Below are 21170 nucleotides of genomic sequence, written 5' to 3'. Positions count from 1 at the left end.
GCACACACACACACACACACACACACACACACACACACACACACACACACACACACACACACACACTATTTTTTATATATATGTGTGTGTGCGTGTGTGAATGATGCTGCATAAATAAAGTTGCACTATATTTTTGGTCTGTAATTAGCAGGTAATTTTTATACCTTGCAATTACTGTAATTTGAGATAAGTATGTGCTCTCCACTTAAGGTGGAGTCTCCATCTCTTGACATCTTCAAATCAGGACTGGATGTCTTTCTGGTAGACGTGCTTTAGTGAAACACAGGCTACTGAATTCAATATAGGAGTGTCTGGCTGGAATTGCATGCCCTGCATTTATACAGGAAGTCAGACTAGATGACTTACTGGTCTTTTCTAGCCTTAATCTATTTATATCATTGAGGATCTTTTTTGTTAGTATACAACCAGCTGGCACCCTTTTGGGGTCCTACAGTAAGTGTGTCCCCCCCCCCAACTAAAAGACTCAGAAGCAGGATACTGAAAGCAGGGTCTGGTTTCTGATTCAGGCAATTCACTTCCATGGAATTACTTGGGACCTACAGCAATGTTAACTGAACTTGGGACCTAGTTGCAAGGTTGTGTTTTTGGTTGCAAATGAACTTGAGGCCAGGGCATTCTCACATGAAGTGAAGGCTGAATTTACAGATCAGGGGATTGCTGGGAGGGATGTCTGCCTACGCAACACCACAGAGACCTAAGCTAACACAGCTGCCTTCTCTGTTACAGACTGGCTGGATGATGTGGAATTGGGTGGTATCTGCACTTGCTACAGGAGCGTCAGTGGTCTTATATGATGGATCTCCTCTCGTCCCATCACCCAATGTGCTTTGGGACTTGGTTGACCGACTTGGGTAGGTAAAGAAGATGTTAAAGTGAATGGTCAAACTTTTTTCACTGTGAGCTCTGGAAGTCCACTGTATGCACTCATTTCTCTATGTTACAGTGACCCCATAAAAGCACCTTCACTGAAGATGCCATTCTTTGGGTCTGAAGCCAGCATGTAGGATGTCATAGTTTTGCCTTTTGGCTTAAGCTAGAATAAACCACTTATTTAAATTTAAGACTGAAATGGTCTCTTAGAGGGACTGGAAGAGACAAACGCCTAACTGTTTCAAAATTGATTTAGGCATTCAGATTCCCAGCAAACAAAGAATTTCAGTTCAATAGTCAGTTTTCAAGTGTTGCCTTTTGAAAAGGCAGTAATTGGGTGCAATCAAAGAGTAATTTCTCGCTACACTCAGAACTTATGAAATAAAAATCCTTTATTTCAGGCAGCTCAACATAAAACTGAATGCGGTGCTTGATTTAAAAGCCATAAATTGACTGGAAAGGCACAGCAGGGCTTCTTGTATTTTCATACTTTGCTTTCTCACCTATAATACTTCACTCTGTCAGGCAATTCATTAATTAGCCTGTGTATCTCTTTGTGAGCAATGAGGGGTATGGTGCCCTCTCTTGGTGCATAAAGAAATATCAGGACTTTAAATCTGAATCCTTGAGTGATATTTTATTTGCAAACTAGGCAGGGCATTGATGTTAGAACACTGGTATTCTGCAGGCTGGATGCCATATGGAAGACCTGCAAATATCCACTAGTTAAATAACTGGCATTTTAAAATTTATTTGATGCTCTGTTTTAATCCAGTTGTAGCGGAAAGTGGGTACAGAAAAATTCATTTGATGACTATTGCCATTTAGTAATTTAAAATGCATTTTTCCCTTTCATGCTATATAATATTTAAACACTGACATTTTGGCTCTGGCTAGTATGATTAAAGGTTACAGCCAAGCAAGATTGTTTAGAAGGAAAGGTTAATAAAACCCAGTGAGACTTAGAAAGGATGCATGAACAGAGCCTAGTGGGCAAAGATGTAGATGCTAGAAATGAAAGACAATGTTGATTTTTGAGCACCATCCATGTATGCCAAAAGCAAGGGAAAGCCACTCTAGTGTGGATGCAGGTCTTAATTTTTTTTGCAGTCTAGTGTTAGCCATCTGTGTCCTACCGTTCTTCTAATGCAGTCTGTTAGTGCATATCATTCTTACGTTATATTCTCATCTACAAAAAGCTGCAGCATGTTTGGATTATCTTGCTGCTTTGATGAAGGCACAATATGCTCTACATAACGGAGATGGCATGTTTACTACAGTATCCCCCAGTTAATTGGTTGCCCTAGTGATAGTCAATAACTATAATAATTTCTTGATTGGGACCTGCCTGGCAAAGATTCTGCTCAGTTGGACTATATTTAGCCTCTACCAAGGGATTAAGTGGTGATTTAATTAGCATTAAATACAGATAGAAAGAAAATGCTAATCTCCAGGTTTCTGAAAGAGGAAACATCAATTAAAAAAACCCCAAAATAATAAAGACAAGAAGGAAAGGGGAGCAGTGACTAGTCCTGCTACATGATAAGAAATGGCTTGAAGGACAAGAGGCAAGTGAAATACTGCACACAGTTAAAAATAGCTGAGATGACTGCACTGAGCTGCTGTTGAACAACCAATTTATGTCCCTGGGCTAACTTAGCGCTCTTGTCCCAGGAGATGGTCTCTGTGTCTGACAGTTGTTTCATGCGCTGGAATATCTGTGCCAACAGGTTGTCACTGCTTAAGAAACGGCAACCTCAGAGGTAACCTTCAGGCGTGTAGCTGCAGAGGGAGAAAACTGCCCCTCCGAAAAGAGTTTGTTCTGTATTGCTGAAACACTGACCTCTGCCTGCTGCCTCTGATATCCTACCACCATTTCAGCAGCTGCTGTCTCCTCCACCTTGGAGTGTCTTGGTGGTGTTGGCAGCTTGTCAGTGGTTCCTCTCTATCAGTTTTAATGCTGGTAATATTGGGCATTTGTACGCATGTTTGTGCTGCACTGCTGGGCGCTTTTAAAAGCGCCTGGTGCCGTGGCACATGCATTTGTACAAATGGCGAAATGCGCATCAGCGCTGAGAAAATGGCAGTGCCGCGCTTTTGAACTAAAACCCATCGAAGGTGTTTTAGTTCAAAAGTGCACTGCTGCCATTTTCTCGGTGCTGACATGCATTTTGCCATTTATACAAATGCATGTGATGCAGCGCTGGGCGCATCAGCTTGCATGCAGAGCAGACCTGATTAATTTAGTTTGCTCCAATGCACCGGATCTCCAAAGTGTTGGAGCAGACAAATGTACAGGTTTCCCTTGCTCTGTGCAGGTTGTGTATGTGCAAATTTGCTCTTGAGTGATGACCCTTTTTATACCAAAAATTCATTCTCTGTGTGGTAAATTCACTCTTATGTGATTTGTGTGGTGGAAGCCCGCAGTCAGCTGCTTTGTGCGGTGCATTATGGGAGTGATGTGCACCAAAATATAGTCTCTTGCGTGGATCTGTGCTCCTTGCTCATTGTCTGCAACGCGTGTTTCTGTAGTTGCCATCCCCATATGGCTTCTAAGTGTCTCGCTAGCTTATCTCCTACCCCTTTCCCATGTCCATCAATGAAGCCTTCCCCATTCTCTCTTCACACTAACTAAACATTCACCACCACCCTGTGCTTGTGTGAGTACCAAAATCGTCTTGTAAAAGTGGTATGTATAGCATGTATAGCATAAAGCAAGGGAAACCTGTACGTGTACACATGCCCACTGAAGGTATCTTTTATTCCCTATGCTAATTGTCACATGCTTTCCTTTATGCTTCTAATTCTATAAAGCACTGTATATAAATAATAATAAAGTTAGTACTTCTCAGGATTTCCTTAAGTGAGTTTATTGCTACTATACGAGGCGGCAGAAACCACTTGGACTTTCCTGATGTGGGAATATGATTTGGTGAAGAAGGTTAATGTGTAGATCTGATTGACACTCTGGCAGTAGAGGGTGCTAAGGGGGCAGGGAGGTTCACTTAGGTTTCGGGTGATGTGTGAGAACACTTTCCCCCCCACTCTCCTTCTCCTCTTGCTAAGAGCATTGAAAATGAGTTTTATGCAGTCATTTAAAATTCTGTTGTTTCCCGGTTAGATTAATGGCACTTCAGAACTCATATATTAAAACAGTAGGCAAATAAAGCTCTGGAAATTCTGTTTCAGCCTCAGTGATATTATAACTAATGTAGATAAATGTAGATATTAGGCCTCATTGATTACTGTGGATAATTTAACTTTTTTTCAAACTGAAAAACAAGCACAGTTCTTTTTCCAAAGGATTTCTTTTCTCACTGCTGTTGTTTTTGAGAGCATTTGTGGTTGTATTGCATAGTTGCTGGTTTGGGGAGGAGGATGGAGTCAGGAGTCTTGAGCTGTGTTTCCAGCAGAGATTTTGGATTGGGCTGTGACACTGCGTAGGTCCCGCCAGCTCTCTCTGCCTCAATACCAGGGCATTATAGGATTGTATGAGGTCGGGCAAGGCTGAATTGAGGTCCAGTAATGGCTGATGTTTGCGTGATATGGAAGGGGCAAAGCCGTTTCCTGCCACAGTGCGGCTAATCATTGCTGCAGTCACTATGCTCAAAGGACCAAACAGATTTCTCCCTGTGTGCATTTTCCTATCAGTGCAGATGTTTGGGCCCTTGTAGGAGGCAGCCATCCATTTTAGCTCTGAGCTGCTTGTAACAACTCAATTATTTAACGCTCAGGCTGTTGCTAATACCCGAGGCATTTTGCTCGCTGTTCTGCTGGGTTCCAAAATGAAAAAAGTTCTGTTCCTAATGCTTGTGATGCTTTGTCAAACGTGCAAGACAGACAACATTCTCTAGCTATCCATTTTCTTTATTTATTGCATTAATTGAAATATTTATTTCGCTCCCTGCCTTCTGTGTTGGTGTGAATACATTGCTTCATGGGACTAGTAATTGCTGTAGGGTGATTGCCTTGTCACAAAGATCGGTGATTTGCAGCTGGTTGAAGGAATGACTTGCTCAGATTTTTGGATGCTGAAGATGATGTCCTGACCTTAACTCTTTCAGCAACTGGTGTAGTATCAAACCACCTGGGTATTTTTTGAGGGTTTTTTTGAGAAGCCAAAAGGAGCTGAACCAGAAGTTCCTCCTTACAGAAGGGGAAACTTCCATCTCTGCAGAATACTCTTGATCAACGTATCCCCCTCTAGAATGGTTCCTTAGTGTTCGCTTGACCAGGTATCCAGGCCAAGTCGTATCCGATGTGTACTGTATATTAAGGCATTAGCTCTCTGCTAAACAGAGCAGTGACAATTATCGTCAATTAATGAATTAAATGTTGTTAGTGTCCCTAATGGATTTGGAGTGCTCTGCAGTTTATGCATTCCTGGATTTGTAAGTGAATATTCTCTGCTACCTGGGAAGGCTTAGCTTATGATATTTAAAACTGGAATTAAAAGTTTCAAGGCTATAAAAAATTTTCCAATGACCTGACTGCTTTTCATTCCCCCCAAAAAAGCGTGCCTGGAATTTCAAAGCTGGAAGTGGCTACATTTCCTGGCTGAGCAATGTGCAGAGTGCTTACAACTTCTGCTTGCATTTCTGGGAATTGCAGGTCTTCAGCATCTCAGAGGATGGTATTTAAATAGGCAAAATAGCTGAAAAAGTCTCCTCTCTTTTTCTTTTTCCCTCTAGGATCACCATCCTTGGAACAGGCGCCAAGTGGCTGGCTGTGCTAGAAGAGAAAAATTTAAAACCATGTAAGCTTCAAATGCCTATTGATTTTTATTTTTTCTTCTGGTTCTGTATCCTGTCCGCATACAGCAAATTGACTGTTCTGTTTGTGATTTCTTGAATCTAAGTGGTGAATAGATAAGGCAATATGATTTAAAAACCTTGTCATTTTTATTTATTTATTTATTTTCGTTTTCTTTTTTTTAAGGTGAAACCCATAATCTTCAAACACTCCACACTATACTATCTACAGGATCGCCACTGAAATCTCAAAGCTACGAGTATGTCTACAAGCACATAAAGAGCAGTGTGCTCTTGGGATCCATTTCAGGTGATGCTTTACTCTGCAAACCTGTTCCATTTGCTAATCCCTTCTGCAGCTTGTGCATTTCTTGCTTACTTTCAGGAGAGGAAAACTGAGCCTTGGAGTGGTCAGCCTTGGTTTTGGTTAAACCACAACTAGCTGTGGCTTTTGCAGGGTTTTCTTGCATAATTCAGCATGCCTTTATATTAGTATTATGAAGCTGGTGTGCTTAATAACTTGGAGGTGGCATGATTCTGATGTAAGGGAGCAGGATCACGTATTTGTAGGGGATGTCCCTAGGGGCAGCAGGGCAAGAGAAGGCAAAGAGTCTATTAACTTACAGTACACACTATTCTGTAAACAGCTGATTTCAGCAGGAACTGCTTCTTGAGGAGATGTCACCTGGTTTCTGTTTCATTTACTGTGGGGCAGTTAATTAAGTCTCTCAACACATCACTCTGTAAATGATCTAGTGTGTTCTAGATTTTATTACTTAGCATGAACAGAACACGTTCGGTATTACATGCTGATCTCCTACCCTCCCTCCCAGTTCATGCGTGGACTTTATTTGAACCTTTGAAAGAGCTTTACATGTGCATGCATTCTAAGCGTCTTTTCTTCGCTGCAGGTGGAACAGATATAGTTTCCTGTTTCATGGGCCAGAATGTTGCAATTCCAGTTTACAAAGGAGAGATTCAGGCTAGAAACCTTGGCATGGCAGTGGAAGCCTGGAATGATGAAGGTAACTGATCCAGGAAACTCAGTAAGAACTGAAAGGTAACATCTGTGGGAATTTGGCTGGTGCTTTACGAGACTGATAACTGGTACTGTGTCTTCATTGCTACTTCATCTTGAATCCTGCCTCTACCTGGAATGGCCAAAAGTTGCAAACATCTATTGGCTATTACAAAGCCAGCTTGAAACATGTTGGGGATTTCAGTCTGATTCCACAGGGGTGCCCAGTAATGACTGTGGATTTTGCAATGTGGAAACTTGTCCAACAATTGCTGGAGTAGGGAGTCTTAAGTGAAGAGAGTTTGTGGGTAAAAACTCTGTCACTACTGACCTTCCTTGTCTCTCACTTTGGGAAAGTGGTTCGTTTGCGGGTTTTTTTGCTAACCTCCAAACCCTTCCATTGTTATTTATATTTAGTAGTTAAACTCTATTTTAGACACTGGGCTAAATTCATGTGTGTTGCAACTCTGCTGAAGTTAATGAAGCCAAATTTAGGATGAATGTGACCTGTTGTGTGGCTTTCTGAACCAGCAGTGATATCTAGCCAGGTTTCTATACAAGTTCCAATGCAGCTGGATTTTTATGCATAAAGAATAATGTTCTTTTCTTTGCTTTGATGCTCTGTGGTTCACAGAAGAGAGATACTAAACACATCTCTTGATTTGATTTGTAAACAGGGAAACCAGTTTGGGGAGAAAGTGGCGAGCTGGTTTGCACTAAGCCTATTCCTTGTCAACCCACCCACTTCTGGAATGATGAGAATGGAAACAAATACAGGAAAGCTTATTTTTCAAAATTCCCAGGTTAGTCGTGCAAAACACTGGGCATTGTTTGAACTGGTTGTAGAAGTGGTGGGTCATTTACAAACCTGGGAATTCACAAACCTGCTCTTTCCCACTGCTGAACAGCTGTAGCTGTGTATCTGGATTTGCTAGGATGAGAATTGTAAGGAGTGTTTGATAAATCTTCTGCTGTTTGTTCCTTGACACACAGATTTGAATTGCAGTCCAGGTTGGTGTAATTAAAATCCCTGGAAAGCTCCAGCTCTTCTGCTGTTGCTGCTTTATTGTCAGTAGGCAGCTATGGCCATAGCAGCCAATGGTCCTGCACTGCACAGGTGTGAAGTACTCGGCATGGAAGCAAGGCAGGGAGTGATGAATGGGTTGGGGAGCAGTCCTGCATTAATGAAAATGTTGCTGCACTGATGCCAGACAGTTCCTACCTAGCAGAAGGAGTGAGTCTCAAGAGATAAGTGCTGGCTTGGTTCCCCATTAGCATGGGGACTGGGTTTAAGCTGGTGTCTTGTTGGATATGCACATCCCCACTCTCACACATCTCTATGTTGATAGGAGTGAAGGAGCTGGTGTGCTCTGGGCTAGAGACTTATTCGTGGTTATCATCAGGGACTCTGCCCTTCCCTTCCTTCTCCTGCTAGCACTGGAGTGCAGCAACTCAGTACACACTGCTGCCCAGCAGACGAAGACTTGGGGGAGCAAAGCCTCACACATTCTTTTTTTCTCAGAGAGGGATGGGGATCTACTTGCAAAATGCTGCATCACCAAGCTGTACTAGGAGGTTTACTAGGAAGAGAGTGGTTAAGTGAGATGCTACGTGCTGCATCAGGAGACTGAGATCTGATTAAAAAGGCTTGACGTCCTTGCTGTTTTGTTTGGGTTTTTTTGAGTGGTACTTTTTTAATGTCCCATTCCTTACACTCTGCCTCCACTGTCAGAAAAAAATGGCAAACTCTTGCTTGGCATTCAGAATCTCAGCAATCCTCCTGTCCCACATTCATACCAAGTGGGTAGTCTCTTTGCTTGGGTGGGAAGAGAATTGATTTTGACATCAAATCATGTAGCAAGATCCCATGCACTTGTAATTCTACTATAAATCTGTCTTTCCCTAATCTATTGCTCATTATAATAGCTGATGAAATAAGGCTCCAAATAGAGCCTCAATACACTAAAAAAAAGTATTCGTTTTTCCATGCAGGAAGCTTTTCCTGACTTGGAAATCCAAATACAATCTTTTTTGCCATTCCATTTCTGCCTCATAGCAATACCAAAGAGTATGCCGAAAATATACCACTCTCTGTCACAGTGTCAGTAGTTTGCAACATGCAGACATGACATCTTTGTTTGCAAACTTTGTGCTCGTAATAGATTACGTTTTGGATCACCATATTGCTATTCCTGGGGCTTTAGCAGTTTAATGTGCAGTGTTTTTAACTGGGCATAAGAAGCCGGAGGGATTGTTTAAGAACAAAAGGGGTCATTGAATTCATGTTAAAGCTCAGGCGGGTGAGTATAAGCTTAACAACCATAACTCTGAAAGGAAGAATGGCTGCATGTGACAGGAGTCAGCACTGAAGCCACTATGATTCAGAGGCTCTATTAAAAACCTGGCTATGATTTCCCCTCGCCCCTATTCTTCTATATAAATGTTTTCCAGGCGGATACTTGGCATAAAATGTGTCAGCTGAGGAATTTGAATGCCTGTTAGCATGTGGCTGGGCTTGTTTTCTTTAGGCAAAATTAGAATAAAATTGGGTCCTGTTTCTTTTCTTAGCCCCTAACTTCAGAGGAGTTTCTCCAGACTGACACCACAAATGCAGTTTGGCACAGACGGGGAGAGTCTGATCCTGATTCTGCACTAATGCAAGTCTGGGGGAGCTCCATTGGGCACATGGGAAATCCTCTGTGGATTCACTTGGTTGGGGCCTGCCATGCAAGCCCAGAAGAGAGAACTTCTTCTCTGCCAGAATTACGTAGTGCAGTGGTGGAGAGGAGCAGCCAGGTAACACGCCCAAGTGTGTGTATTACCTGTGCAGCTGCAGCCTCTCCAGAGCATACTGTTCAAAGCATTTTTTCATCTCTTAGCCAAACATCTCTCATCAAGTGCTCAGTGAGGCCTTCAGCTCCAAAGTCATCAGACATCTGCCTTGTAGGGGTGTTGGGTGAGGAGGTGACTCTGAGCATGCTGGAAATCAGACCCTCTTCCCTTTGAGCGTGCCTGAAATCAGACCCTCTTCCCGTCACACTCTGAAGGGGTCGGGGAGAGGTGACATCCGATTGGGGTTTGCTTGTGGTGAATGTTTTGTGGCTTGTCACAGTCTGCCCTGATGGTATTTGATCTTTCTACTTGTAACCAGAATCAGGACCAGGGCTGGTTTGGCTAGCCAGTACTCAAACCAGTGAGCACAAGGGACTTCATGCATGTGGTCCCACTTAGAGAATCCAAAAAGTCTTCTCCATCCTTGGTGTCCTACCCACTGCAAATATTTCTAGGCTGCCTTTAATTGTCTTCTAACCAAGCTGGGCAGTACCTTTATTTTAACTCTTTCTTCTAAACTCTGTTCCTCCAAACACTGATCCTCAGATCCTCTGGTCTTAGTTTCATCAGTGGAAGTAAATTGTTGAAAAGCCAGAGAGCTGGATGGCTGATAAATGAGACTGTCTTCCCTTTTGTCTTGTACCGGCAGGTGTCTGGGCCCATGGTGACTACTGCAAAATAAATCCCAAGACAGGCGGAATCATCATGCTGGGCCGCAGGTAAAAATGATTATATTTTGGTAAAACTCATGAGTCAGGGTACGTAAGGAGGCTGCCATCATCAGGAGACCCACTGGTTACTGGCTTGTAGGAGGACATGTACATATAGCAGGTGACTCCACTCTGCTTGCTGCCTTGCCTTTCCCCGTCATTTCAGAGTTCTTGTAAAACAGCAGCATTTCTATTTGTATTCAAGATCAGACCAAAGGGAGCACAGATAGTTGGCCATCATTACAAGCCAGTAGCCCCTTGAGTTTTTGAGGATGGGTCCCCTGACTGGGGAGCTAGTGCTTTAGGGGATGTAGTGATAGTGAATGAATGGGTGAGGAGTCAGAAGCAGCGTTCCCTCTTAACTGTGCGGCCGTGCAGGCACGCCTGGCAGCGCAGCATGAGTGCGCCTGCGCGGCCGCTCACGCCACACAGCTTAGAGGGAACGCTGGTCAGAAGATACGAGTTTTCTTCCTGGCTTTGCCACTGACCTGCTATGGAACCTTAGCCTAGCTCTGTCCTGCCTGCAGAAGTAGAGTCCCTCAGTCTTCAAGAGTTCAGAATGAGAAACCATAGATAGGAAGCTTCCTTGGCTAGGGGCTTCACAGCCAGCTGTGGCTGTCTGGTGGCTCTGAAAATTAGATCCTGTGCATTTCAAACAGGGAGACGCATTTAATAGAGGCTTTTGAAAAAGTCCTACCTTAACCTTTTTATACCTCAGGTTACTCATCGTTAATGTGGTGATAACGGTACCGACTGACCCTGTAAAGGACTTTAAAGCTATATGTGTAAAATGCCAAGTACTTTATTGTAAGCTGCAGTGTGCGCTTTGAACACTTTTATAGAATTTGAGCATCAGGAGCATTGCAAGCTTCTGTATCACCGTTTACAACTCGCCATGAAAACGGAGAGCTGAGTTAGCCATCTAGAGTTGTGTCCAGCTCTCTTGTCCAACAGATGTGGTTCAGTTATGAGGCTTTGGCACACAGTGTCTGTGATCTACGGGGAGTGAGAAGCACTACTAATACAGAGGGGACGTGGGCAGTGAATGAAAAGCAATAGCAGTGCCAATGAGTACCACAAAAGCACCTGGCGGTAATTTCATGCCTGGCTGTTGCTGACTACTTTGCAAAGGTCTGTGCATAGGCAAGCTGAAGGGGTAGCCCTCCAGCAAGCTGCTGGGCTGTGGAGGAAGCATGAAGAGCCTTCTGTAGACAAAGAGCTCTTGTAACCCTGTTTCTTGTACAGCTTCCTGCACAATTCGCCACCCTGAATATTGAAAAACCCACGTAATTGCATCGGTTCTTTTCTTTTCATCAAACCCTAATTATATTTTAATGCTCCTTTGTTTGTTTGTGTGTGATTTTCAGCGATGGTACATTAAATCCGAATGGAGTGAGATTTGGAAGTTCTGAAATCTATAACATAGGTATGAAATTAACTTTTCACCTTTTTCAACCGTGACATTGTTTATAGCCTTAAATCTGAAATATAAGCGTTAAAAAGGTTGCTGGGAGGATTAATTAATAAAACACTCGCAATCTTTGAAATGAAGGCACTAAAGAGCATATTGTCATTAACAATAAAATTCCGCTTTGTAGGCTGTGAAATTGCTTGATTTACAAAAGTGTGTACAGAACCGGAGGTGGCTAGTTGAAATGCGCTCTGTTCTCCTTATAAGATGTTGCATTTGTATAATAAGGTCTACAAGCAATTATACAGCAAGGTCTACAAGCAAACCATTTTTACCTGACTTCGTAGGAGATTGCCTGACATTTATGGCTTGTTCTTTCAAGGAGAACTTCTAGACAATGCACGGTGGCTCTTACTGAGCCATTGTTAATAGTTTGTAGTAGTGCCCTTCTTCACTGCCATGACAAATTTGTGCACGGAGGGAACGCTGGTAACTCTCTGAAGTCAGCAGTAGTGAGGGAGGGTGGAGAGGTGGTGGATATACTGAATTGAGGTGCTTGTCTCATCCAGAGGAGTATTTGCAGGGCCAGCCCCCCTTATGGGAGTTGGTGGGACCTTCAGGAAGTTCACGGCTGTTGCCTGAAGCCATATTCCATATAGCTCCTCCTTTCCTGAAGCTGTGGAATGAGACCAGTCACTCCTTTGTCTCGTTTACGTATAAGCCAGTTTCTGATCTAGGTTACACCAGTATTAATGAGGTCTGACTCTTCATAGGCAAGGGCTTTGTAGGGACTAGACTGCTACATTCCCATAGCGGGTGAAGTTGAATACTTACTCAGTTTGTGACCCTGCTGTGTTCTGCAGAGACCCCTCCTCTTCATCTTAAATCCACACAGTTTCAGTTGGGTTGTCCAGTTTCACCCTTACCTACACCTTCGCCCTGCGAGGGGAGAGGGAGGCTGATCAGTGATGTGAAGGCTTGCAGACCTGGGCCAGTCTCTTGCTCCCCTGTAGATTTCCTCTGTGATCTTAGCCAAGTCATTCAGCCATGGTCTGCCTCACTTCCCTGTCTGCACAATGGGGATAGTAGCTCTTCCCCTAGCTCACACCCGAGTTTGTGAGGATAAAGGCATCTTAAACATCGTTAAGTATTCAGGGTCTACATGAATAGGAGGCATAGAACTGCCTCAGGTGAAGAGGCAGCAAGTATGCGGCTTAGATTGAACAAAAAGGTTATTGATCCAAATGAGATCCTAACTTTGGCTTGGGATAGGTTGTTATTTATTGGGTCTTTAAATCAGGGTTTCCCCCCAAGCAGCAGCGAGCAGCTGGGGTTTCCAGAGGAGCTTACAGAAGTTAGGTCTGCAAATCCCACGGGATGCCAATGGCAGTCGGATGCCTGCTCTCTCGCTGTCTTTTGAGAATCCCAGTGAATGTCCACTCGCTGTTTGTTTCCTTGGTATAGGTCCTTGAATGTGAAGCAAAAGATGGATCTGGTAGAAAACACAGGCACGTGATAAAGAGAGGTTTTTCTATCTTTTACAGTGGAAGCTTTTGAAGAGGTTTCAGACAGCCTCTGCATCCCTCAGTACAGCAAAGATGGCGAAGAAAGGGTGATCCTCTTCCTGAAGATGGCTTCGAACCACGTGTTCAGTCAGGAGCTGGTGAAAAGGATTAGGGATGCGATACGCATCGCGCTTTCTGCCAGACATGTTCCCAGCCTCATTCTAGAAACCAAAGGCATTCCGGTATGTCATGAAAATGCTGCTGAACTTTTTTTCTTTGTCACCTTGAATAATAATTAAGGAGCAGTTGTCATTGCTCTTCAAACCCACACACATGGAAATTTTAGCATCTAAAAAGTGTATTCAAGTTTTATAAATAGCTTGTCCACGTTGCCTAGCAACTTCACATCTTGTCTTTCATTTTTTTGCTTTCTTCTCAACTAAGCTTGTGTTTAAAACAATTTTTTTATATATATATAAATCAATCCTTGGTTTATAAATATACACATGCCCTTCTGTGCTAAGCGTTAGGGTTATTTTCTTACAAAAGATATTTTCTGTGTTTTCTCAGTAAATATTAATGAGCTAATTTAATTTTGGCTTTGGAGTATGCTCAGAAGCTTACGTTTACTTCTTTAGTTGTTCTTCCAGTTCAAATGGTGCAAGAGTTGAGAGTGAGCTCACAAAGCAAGCATGTTAGGAAATTGCTGTGGAGGCTGCATCTCTCTTGCATCAGCTGAGCATTTTAATTTTTGGTCCATTCATGTTATAGTAGTAGGAATAGCCTCAACAAGGCCATGCCCAGCCGGTAAACTCACCAGCTCTTTGTTGTTCCAGGTGAACTACCTCCAAACCTGGAAGTAACATTGCATTTGCTGTTGAGGTGGGTTCGTGAGCTATGGGGCAGGTAATTGGCACTGTCACTCAGTGGTGCTAATTGGTCTGCTCCCCCAGTGCTCTGCAGGGGCATCTGCAATGCTTCTGGTTCTGGAGGCAGTTGAGGAGGCAAGTTTATCACATACGCGTACAATTCAGCTCATGTCTATGAGAGATGCACATAATGGTACAGACATGGTTTGTTTCAAATGTAGAACCCTTTTCACATCAGATGCATTTTCTGCAAGGTGTCTGCCTCTTGGCCCATCCTTCAGATGGACTCTGTAGAATTGCATCTTTTACTGTCTCCATTATAGATCTCTATCCTACTACTTCTAAGTAGCTCTTTTTCTTTGCTGTTTCACCTTGGAGATATAAGACACAAGTGAAGTGCTATGTAGTGGGTGTATTTGCAGGCGGAGCAGAGCAGGAAATCTGAAAGACATCCCTTAGTTAGTTTTGCATGAAGGTGTGTATTAGGAAAAGCTTCCTTTTAAATTGGTCCTAGAACTGTGGCCCCTTGAAAAAAAACCAGGTATCAACAGTGGGACAAACCAGTCCCCAGCCAGGCTTTGTTGGGTGAACAGGTTGCTCAGGGCCTGGTGAGAAAGGGAAGTATAGTTGTCTGCAGGTCATTGCCTGTGCCCTTGCAGGGACAGTGCTTTAAGACTGAACTGAACTTGAGACATTGATGCCTAATTTCATCCAAATGCAGGTTTCAAGCTAGTGGTGGCCTGACTTCCAGAGATGCTGAGAACTGGCAGCCTCAGCTGCCTTCATAGCACAGGCAAGAGCCTAATTCTGCTGTCTGCTGAGTTCAATGGGATTACTGTAGTTTATGCTGCCATAAGAGAACAGGACTGGGCTCTGATTTTGCTTATTTGAATGAGTGGAAACGAATTGCTGCTGCAAGACTTACTTCCTAAGTGATAGTCCCGGCTGAAACTCCAGCTTATACATAATGTTAAGCTTTTTATGAAAACGCATAAATCACCTGAATGTAAAGAATAAAGTTGACGGCAATGAGGTGTTTATGACAGCTAGCCTCTTAGGAATGCCTGCTTAGATCATTAATTAGTTCCCACTTTGACTGAATTTACAATTGAATGAATTTTAATTACGTTTCAGGTAAAATATGCCAGCAGTAAAGTGATCAAAGCCGTCTCCTTGCTTTCTTTGAAGATCTTGCTTGGGAGGGGGAGCGGGAATCTTTCCCTCCCCTTCCCCCACTTTCTGCTATTTCTGGAAGTAGGTTTAGATAAATAAAAATAATCCACCTGCCCCCATCTGAAGATATGGGGTCCGATTCTGATGCCATTTTATACTGGCAGGAATCGGCAAATTTGCTCTGCTGTCAACAGTCAAGCAATGTTAAAGGCTGAGGTGTGGATTGACCCATAATTTAGAAATTATAAAAAAAACTTGAAGACACGTTGTGGACTTATAATGGGGAAGGCGTGTGCTGCAGCCCTGCGTCAACGAAATACTTAAGCACATGCTGAAGTAATGTAAATGTTTTTGCTTTGCTAATTGGGGGGTTCTGCGTGAGCAGACTTCCAGCCTGGATCTTGGAAGTGCCGCGGACCTGGAATCCACCGTACCCTAGCGCAGCTCCTGGAAGCTCATCCCTTTGAAGATTAATGTGCTTCAGATAGGCTGGCACTTGCTGAGGAGGGAGAGTGATGGTTTAGGGGATTGGAACTACACGAGAGCCAATTAGTATAAACAGGGAGAAATGTGCCTCTTATCAAGAACAAATTCCCGACAGCATAGAAGGTCATTTCTGATTTGGCCTGCTTTCACCTTTTGGAGCAGTCTCAGAAGGGCTAATGCCTGGGGATCAACAGTATAAAAAGCAGCTTACAGACCTAACAGTCATGGCGGGGCCTTTGATCAGACAGGAGGACGAGATCAGAGAACAGGACAAGACCAGTCTCTCTGTCAGGTGCCGGTGGACAAAGACTGAGACAATCTCGAGCCAACAGTGCTTAGAGTTGCTTTGCCATAACCGTCTTGGTGTGTCGTGACTCAGGAGGAAGAGTAGTCCAGACTGGATGGTAGTTGTCCTGCTTGCGGTGATCTGAGAGGAGTCGTTCAATAATTTCCTTAATGCATTCAGGGATATAGGTTGTAGCTATGTTGGCCTAAAGGCAAAAGCAGTCAGAACTCTTGTGATAGAGGTGATTTTTTTTTTTTATTAGACCAACTAGATAGTTGCAAAAAAAAAAAAAAAGCAAGCTTTTTTTATTTGCAACTTTTCAGACTCACATGCCCTTCCTCAGGTAAAGATTGTAAAATTTCTCCCAGGTAGAAACTTATATCATCCTCCAGTTCTCCTGTGCAGTATGAAGCTTTGTTTCTACCTGGGAGAAATGTTACAGTGTTTTTATTCTACTTTGCCTGAGGAAGGGTTTGTGAGCCCGAAAACTTTCGAATATATATATATTTTTTTTTTTTCAACTATCTAGTTGGTTCCTTAATGCATGGAATACCCCTGCGCTCCTGTGAAGTGGCCTTTGGCCGATCATAAAGAGAGTGTCCTTGTAGAGCATTAAGATGCAGATTTGCACACCTTGCCCCCCTTTTCCCCTGCTCCCCAAAGCCCAGGTGGGCAGGGACCCAGAGATATTAATTTCAGGCCAACTCCAGAAGACTTAAAGCAGCTGAAAACCATGGGTATAATTTTAAATTGATTAAAAAAAGGTTCAAAATAATTCAGATATGCTAGGCCCACTTGTATGTCCCCTGATGAAAAAGGGAACCTGATACGTGTTTCCAGTATTGCCTCTTGAAAACCTGAACAGATTACTGAAACCGCTCATTGAACTCTTTGGACCTTTTCAAACCATTTGAAAAACCAGGCAGAGCAGTGGCGGCAAGGAGATGAGCCGGTCTTTATGGCTTGTTTCCATCATTAGTGGTGACTTTTTCATAAGGCCACTGGCTCTCAAGCTCATTAGACTAAAGGCACCCCTCGGAAAATGCCCCCTTTTAACTTTCACTTGGTTTTTTGACTACAGAAAAATAATAAAGCAATTCTTTTGTTGAGAAGAACCCAGAAAGACGACGACAGGTCCGAATGTTTTTGATGCTGTGGATTGCTATTTGACATCTTTGGGTTTATTTTGTGAATCTCGTGTAGGTGTTTGCACACCTAACAGCGCTAATACTGTGTGGCACCTGTAGCACACTTTGAAAGGATCTCATGGCACCCCTGACCCTATGACACCTGGTTGAGAGTTGTTGCGTTAAGCCATCCGGGAAGCAACCAAAGGGTGAGCATAACTTGATTGTTGCCCTTCTTTTCTTCTTTTTTTAATGTTACAGTACACAATAAATGGGAAGAAAGTGGAAGTGGCCGTGAAGCAAATCATTGCAGGGAAGGAAGTGGAGCAGCGGGGAGCTTTCTCCAACCCGGAGACCTTGGACCTGTATCAAAATATTCCCGAGCTTCAGAAATTCTGAAGTCAATGGATCTTTTCATCTCTCTGTGTCCCATGTGTATTGTATATATGAAAACTGTATGTAAAGAAGAAGCTATTTAAATACCAGTGGTTCTTTTAAAAGAAAAATAATATTTCGTTAAGTGCATTATGAAAGGCTTGGGTAAGGCATAGCTCTCTCTCTTTCACTGGTTAAATATGCCATATGTACAGGAGGCTCTTCCAACCAGGAAGAAGAACCTGCCTGTCTTTTGACTTTTATACCTGTGACAAATGCATCTTTTCCAGTTAGATTTGCATCAGCAAGCCAACAAATTAGACCGTCAACAGCAAAATATTTATGATTGCTAATGGAATACTTCTGTTTCATAAAACGTTCCACTTTCTAACTGGACTTCTAGATATATTTAGGGGGTTTTTTTAAACATCTTTATTAGAGCTGCCAGCAAGGGGTTTGTGGCTGTTTAAAATACTTGATGTTTTTGTGCTGCTGAATCTGAGGGTAAAGGCATGTTAGCTTTTTCTTGAAACACCACCATGAAACACAAAAGCATTCTGTGCATATTGTCCAGATCTTAATGCACTATGCCCATCTTATTTGTACAGTACAGTCTTGAAGCATCTCATCACACCTTTGGAGGTAATTTGCTGCTTAATTTTGTGATGTTACCTTCATATTGTTTTTAAGCTTTTAGTGTTATCTGTCTGTGTATTTCATGAGGGCCAAATGCTGTTTCATTTACACTGGTGTAAATTCAGAATGTCTCTGTTGATATCATTTGAATTGCTCTGAATTTATGTCAGCATAATTGAGGACAGGATTTTGCCCTAATTTGGTTTTAAAGTCCATTATTAGAGTCTAGAAAGCAAAAAAATCCAGTATTACAGTAGCAGAAGAATTCCAGTGTATTAATTTAATAAAAACCTGATCTTTTTGTAACTTTTTTTACTAAACGTGTTCTTGACAGTGAGAAACTAAAACGTTTTCTAGTTCTTGATCCTTCCAGTTTATAGAGAGGGGGGAGAAAGCTGTTACAAGTATTTTGGAACTGTAAGATGAAAACACTATAAAAGGGAAACACTAAAACACCTTGTGTTTTTTCACAATGAAAATGCAATTGCAGTAGTTGTACCGAACCTCTGGCCTTCAGCACCTCCTGCATTATTTGAATATTGTGGGTAAAGTATTTAATGCATTAAAATCATGGGTGTCCTTATAATTGTATCTGTGCAATGGAGGTTGTTAAGATTTAATTAAAAGGAAATAAACTCAGATTCTTAATTTGCGTGGGTTTTTCATTTTCACTCAGTTATCTTGATAGTTGTTTTTTCTTTTCCTGCGATGGAGTTTCATATTGTCACCCTGGGCATTTATATACGTGCTTGGGTGGCATTTGGGGGGTGCTTGAATTAGCACTGCTCTGAGAGCCACGCTAATTAAAAATACCCGGAGTGTCATGTGTATCAGGTCTCTGCACTGAAAAAAGGTGGTGGGGTGGGTACTTTGAACTAAAGCTGATTGAATGAACTTTAAAGTGCCTCACGGCCATTTTTCAGCATGGGAATGCTGATGCATATGATGCTGGAGCATACTAATTTTCATGCTCCAGCATATTTGATTAATTGAGTCTGCTCCAACGCCTTGGAATTACAGCGCATCGGAGCAGGGCCCCTGCACGTGTATAGGAGCCCCCTGTGTTTTACAGCTTTGGATGTGCACATCACAGCTAATGTATGTGTGTAGCTACATAATCTGAATGCTCCTTGGTGCGTGTGAGCAGGTGTGGAAGAAAACCTGCTGAAGATATACCCCTGTGCTTTGATCTGCATAAAGCAATGTGGCAAACCTTCTTCATTGCAGGGAAGGTGCTGTTATACCCTGAGATCGCTACTGCTGTGAAATCCTAGTGGAGACAAACCTTGGCACTTTTAATGTACAGCACCGCCACTTGGATGAATCCAGTGCAGATCAACCCCATATAAAAACTGCCATAGCCTTTCCTTCACTGGTGTTTATCGAGTTGCTCATCCTGGTTCATAAATACTCCTTTCTTGCACCAAAGATATAACCTCAGCACTTCTTGTAGACAGATAGGCAAGCTGTAAACACACAGACCCTTATTAATAAGTAATCTTGGAATAGTTTATTAATTAAAACCGGATGGTTTGAAAGCATGATATATTGAGAATGTAATATGGGGAGGGTTATGGGTGTTGAATGTGTGCCATTAAAATACCAAAATACTGTTTTAAATTAAGTGCACAATAATTGTATCTTCAAATGTGTATGAACCTACGGACCGGCTCCGGAGAAAGCCCTTGTCTCAAATGTACGTAGAACCTGCATGCTTTGCTGGAAGAGGTTCCTTCTTGCCTGTGAAGATGAGGGTTTGTGACCTACCTGGGGGTATAGCTGCAGCAGATAGCTGAGTGCAACTGCTGAGGTGCTCCAGCTGAGTGGAGAAGCTGTCCCTTTTTAACATCAAAGTCACTGCAAGCAGCTGAAACAGCTAATATGGCAACCTACCAAGAGCTAAGTACGTTTTGTGCAGTCCAGGTATGGATGATCCAGGTTCTGCTGTAATCCCTGGCCAAAGCTGAAGAATGGAGTGATCGTCAACAACAGCGTCACGTTCTCTGCAGGATGCCGAGATGCCTTATAGTCCAACAAGGTTTTCTGGGTTCTGTGTGACTGAGCTGTCCCAAAGTAGACAGCCTGTTGTGCTGGGGTGATAAATGTCCCAAGATAAAGGCCAAGCAGTCTTTAAAACAATAGATAAGCAAGTAACGGAGCTGCCAATAACCTGTGATTAGAAGTCCCCCATTTAGTAGTTCTCAACTCTTTTCCCCTCCAGCATGGAATATATAAATTTTATATTAACTGTGTGCATGTTCATTAAAACTTAATGATGCCGTTCTTTAATCCATGCAAAATGTCTGGAATTTGCAAAGCACACAAACCCTTATTAATAAATAATCTTGGAATATTTTATTAATTAAAACAAGATGGTTTGGAAGCAGGGATGTATTGAAAATGTATACTTTGCCTAGAGGTGAATGGTATTTTTTCATATATTCTATCTTGTACCAAAAATGCAGGAGAAAATTCAGATGATTAACAGATGGAATTTGAAACTTTCAGTTTCGTTTGGCTTAATGCATACATTCAAACCTTGGTGCAGAATAATACTGTGTTTTGCATTTGTATAGTGAAAACTGGACTAAGGACTGCACAAGGACTTGAGCCCTTCAATTAAGTCGTGACAGATATTATACTTAGACAAATATTATACTCAGTTTCCAAATTAACCTCTTTCTGCTTCAATTGATCTCAAGGACCCGACTTGGAGCAGTGTGGAGCACATGCAGCTACTGGAAGTCAGCGTGATTGGTGAGTGTGTTTGGCATCCTTGGAAAACAGGGCCTAGAAGGTGGTCAGTGCACCTAGGAGAGTCTGGTATGGAGTTGGGAACACAATTCAGGTCTCCTGAGTCTGCTTCTCCATTTTAATTCCTGTCTCTTTAGCAAGTGGTGCTAAAGGTAGGTAAAGGCAAGAACAAGCATCTCATAAGCATGTCTTCTCTTCGAGGTTGGCTGATCTCATACGGCGAGCTTTAAACTAGACTCGCCGGGGGAGGGGGCTGCCAGAAGACAAGGAGACGCCATCAGAGCAAGGGTAAGTAATGGGGGTCCTGATAGTCTTCCTAATCAGGGGGGGGCGCACACAGTCATGC

General features: G+C 42.7%; 1 protein-coding gene across 1 annotated transcript in view; it reads left to right on the top strand.

Moving 5' to 3' along the window:
* The window catches only part of AACS (acetoacetyl-CoA synthetase), a 78952-nt gene extending 60230 nt beyond the window's left edge, over nucleotides 1-18722 (top strand). The window contains exons 10-18 of the mRNA XM_019507100.1: nucleotides 748-872; nucleotides 5583-5647; nucleotides 5830-5952; nucleotides 6554-6667; nucleotides 7338-7463; nucleotides 10142-10211; nucleotides 11570-11628; nucleotides 13158-13360; nucleotides 17321-18722. Of these exons, the coding sequence (XP_019362645.1) occupies nucleotides 748-872; nucleotides 5583-5647; nucleotides 5830-5952; nucleotides 6554-6667; nucleotides 7338-7463; nucleotides 10142-10211; nucleotides 11570-11628; nucleotides 13158-13360; nucleotides 17321-17458 (1023 nt within the window). The 3' untranslated portion in view covers nucleotides 17459-18722. The remainder of the gene's footprint in view (nucleotides 1-747; nucleotides 873-5582; nucleotides 5648-5829; nucleotides 5953-6553; nucleotides 6668-7337; nucleotides 7464-10141; nucleotides 10212-11569; nucleotides 11629-13157; nucleotides 13361-17320) is intronic.
* The last annotated feature ends 2448 nt before the right edge of the window (nucleotides 18723-21170 follow it).

This window comes from Gavialis gangeticus, unplaced genomic scaffold (genome assembly GCF_001723915.1).
Source record: "Gavialis gangeticus isolate Ggan-Ray unplaced genomic scaffold, GavGan_comp1, whole genome shotgun sequence".
Lineage (NCBI taxonomy): Eukaryota > Metazoa > Chordata > Crocodylia > Gavialidae > Gavialis > Gavialis gangeticus.
This window is presented reverse-complemented; position numbering and strand designations above follow the sequence as displayed.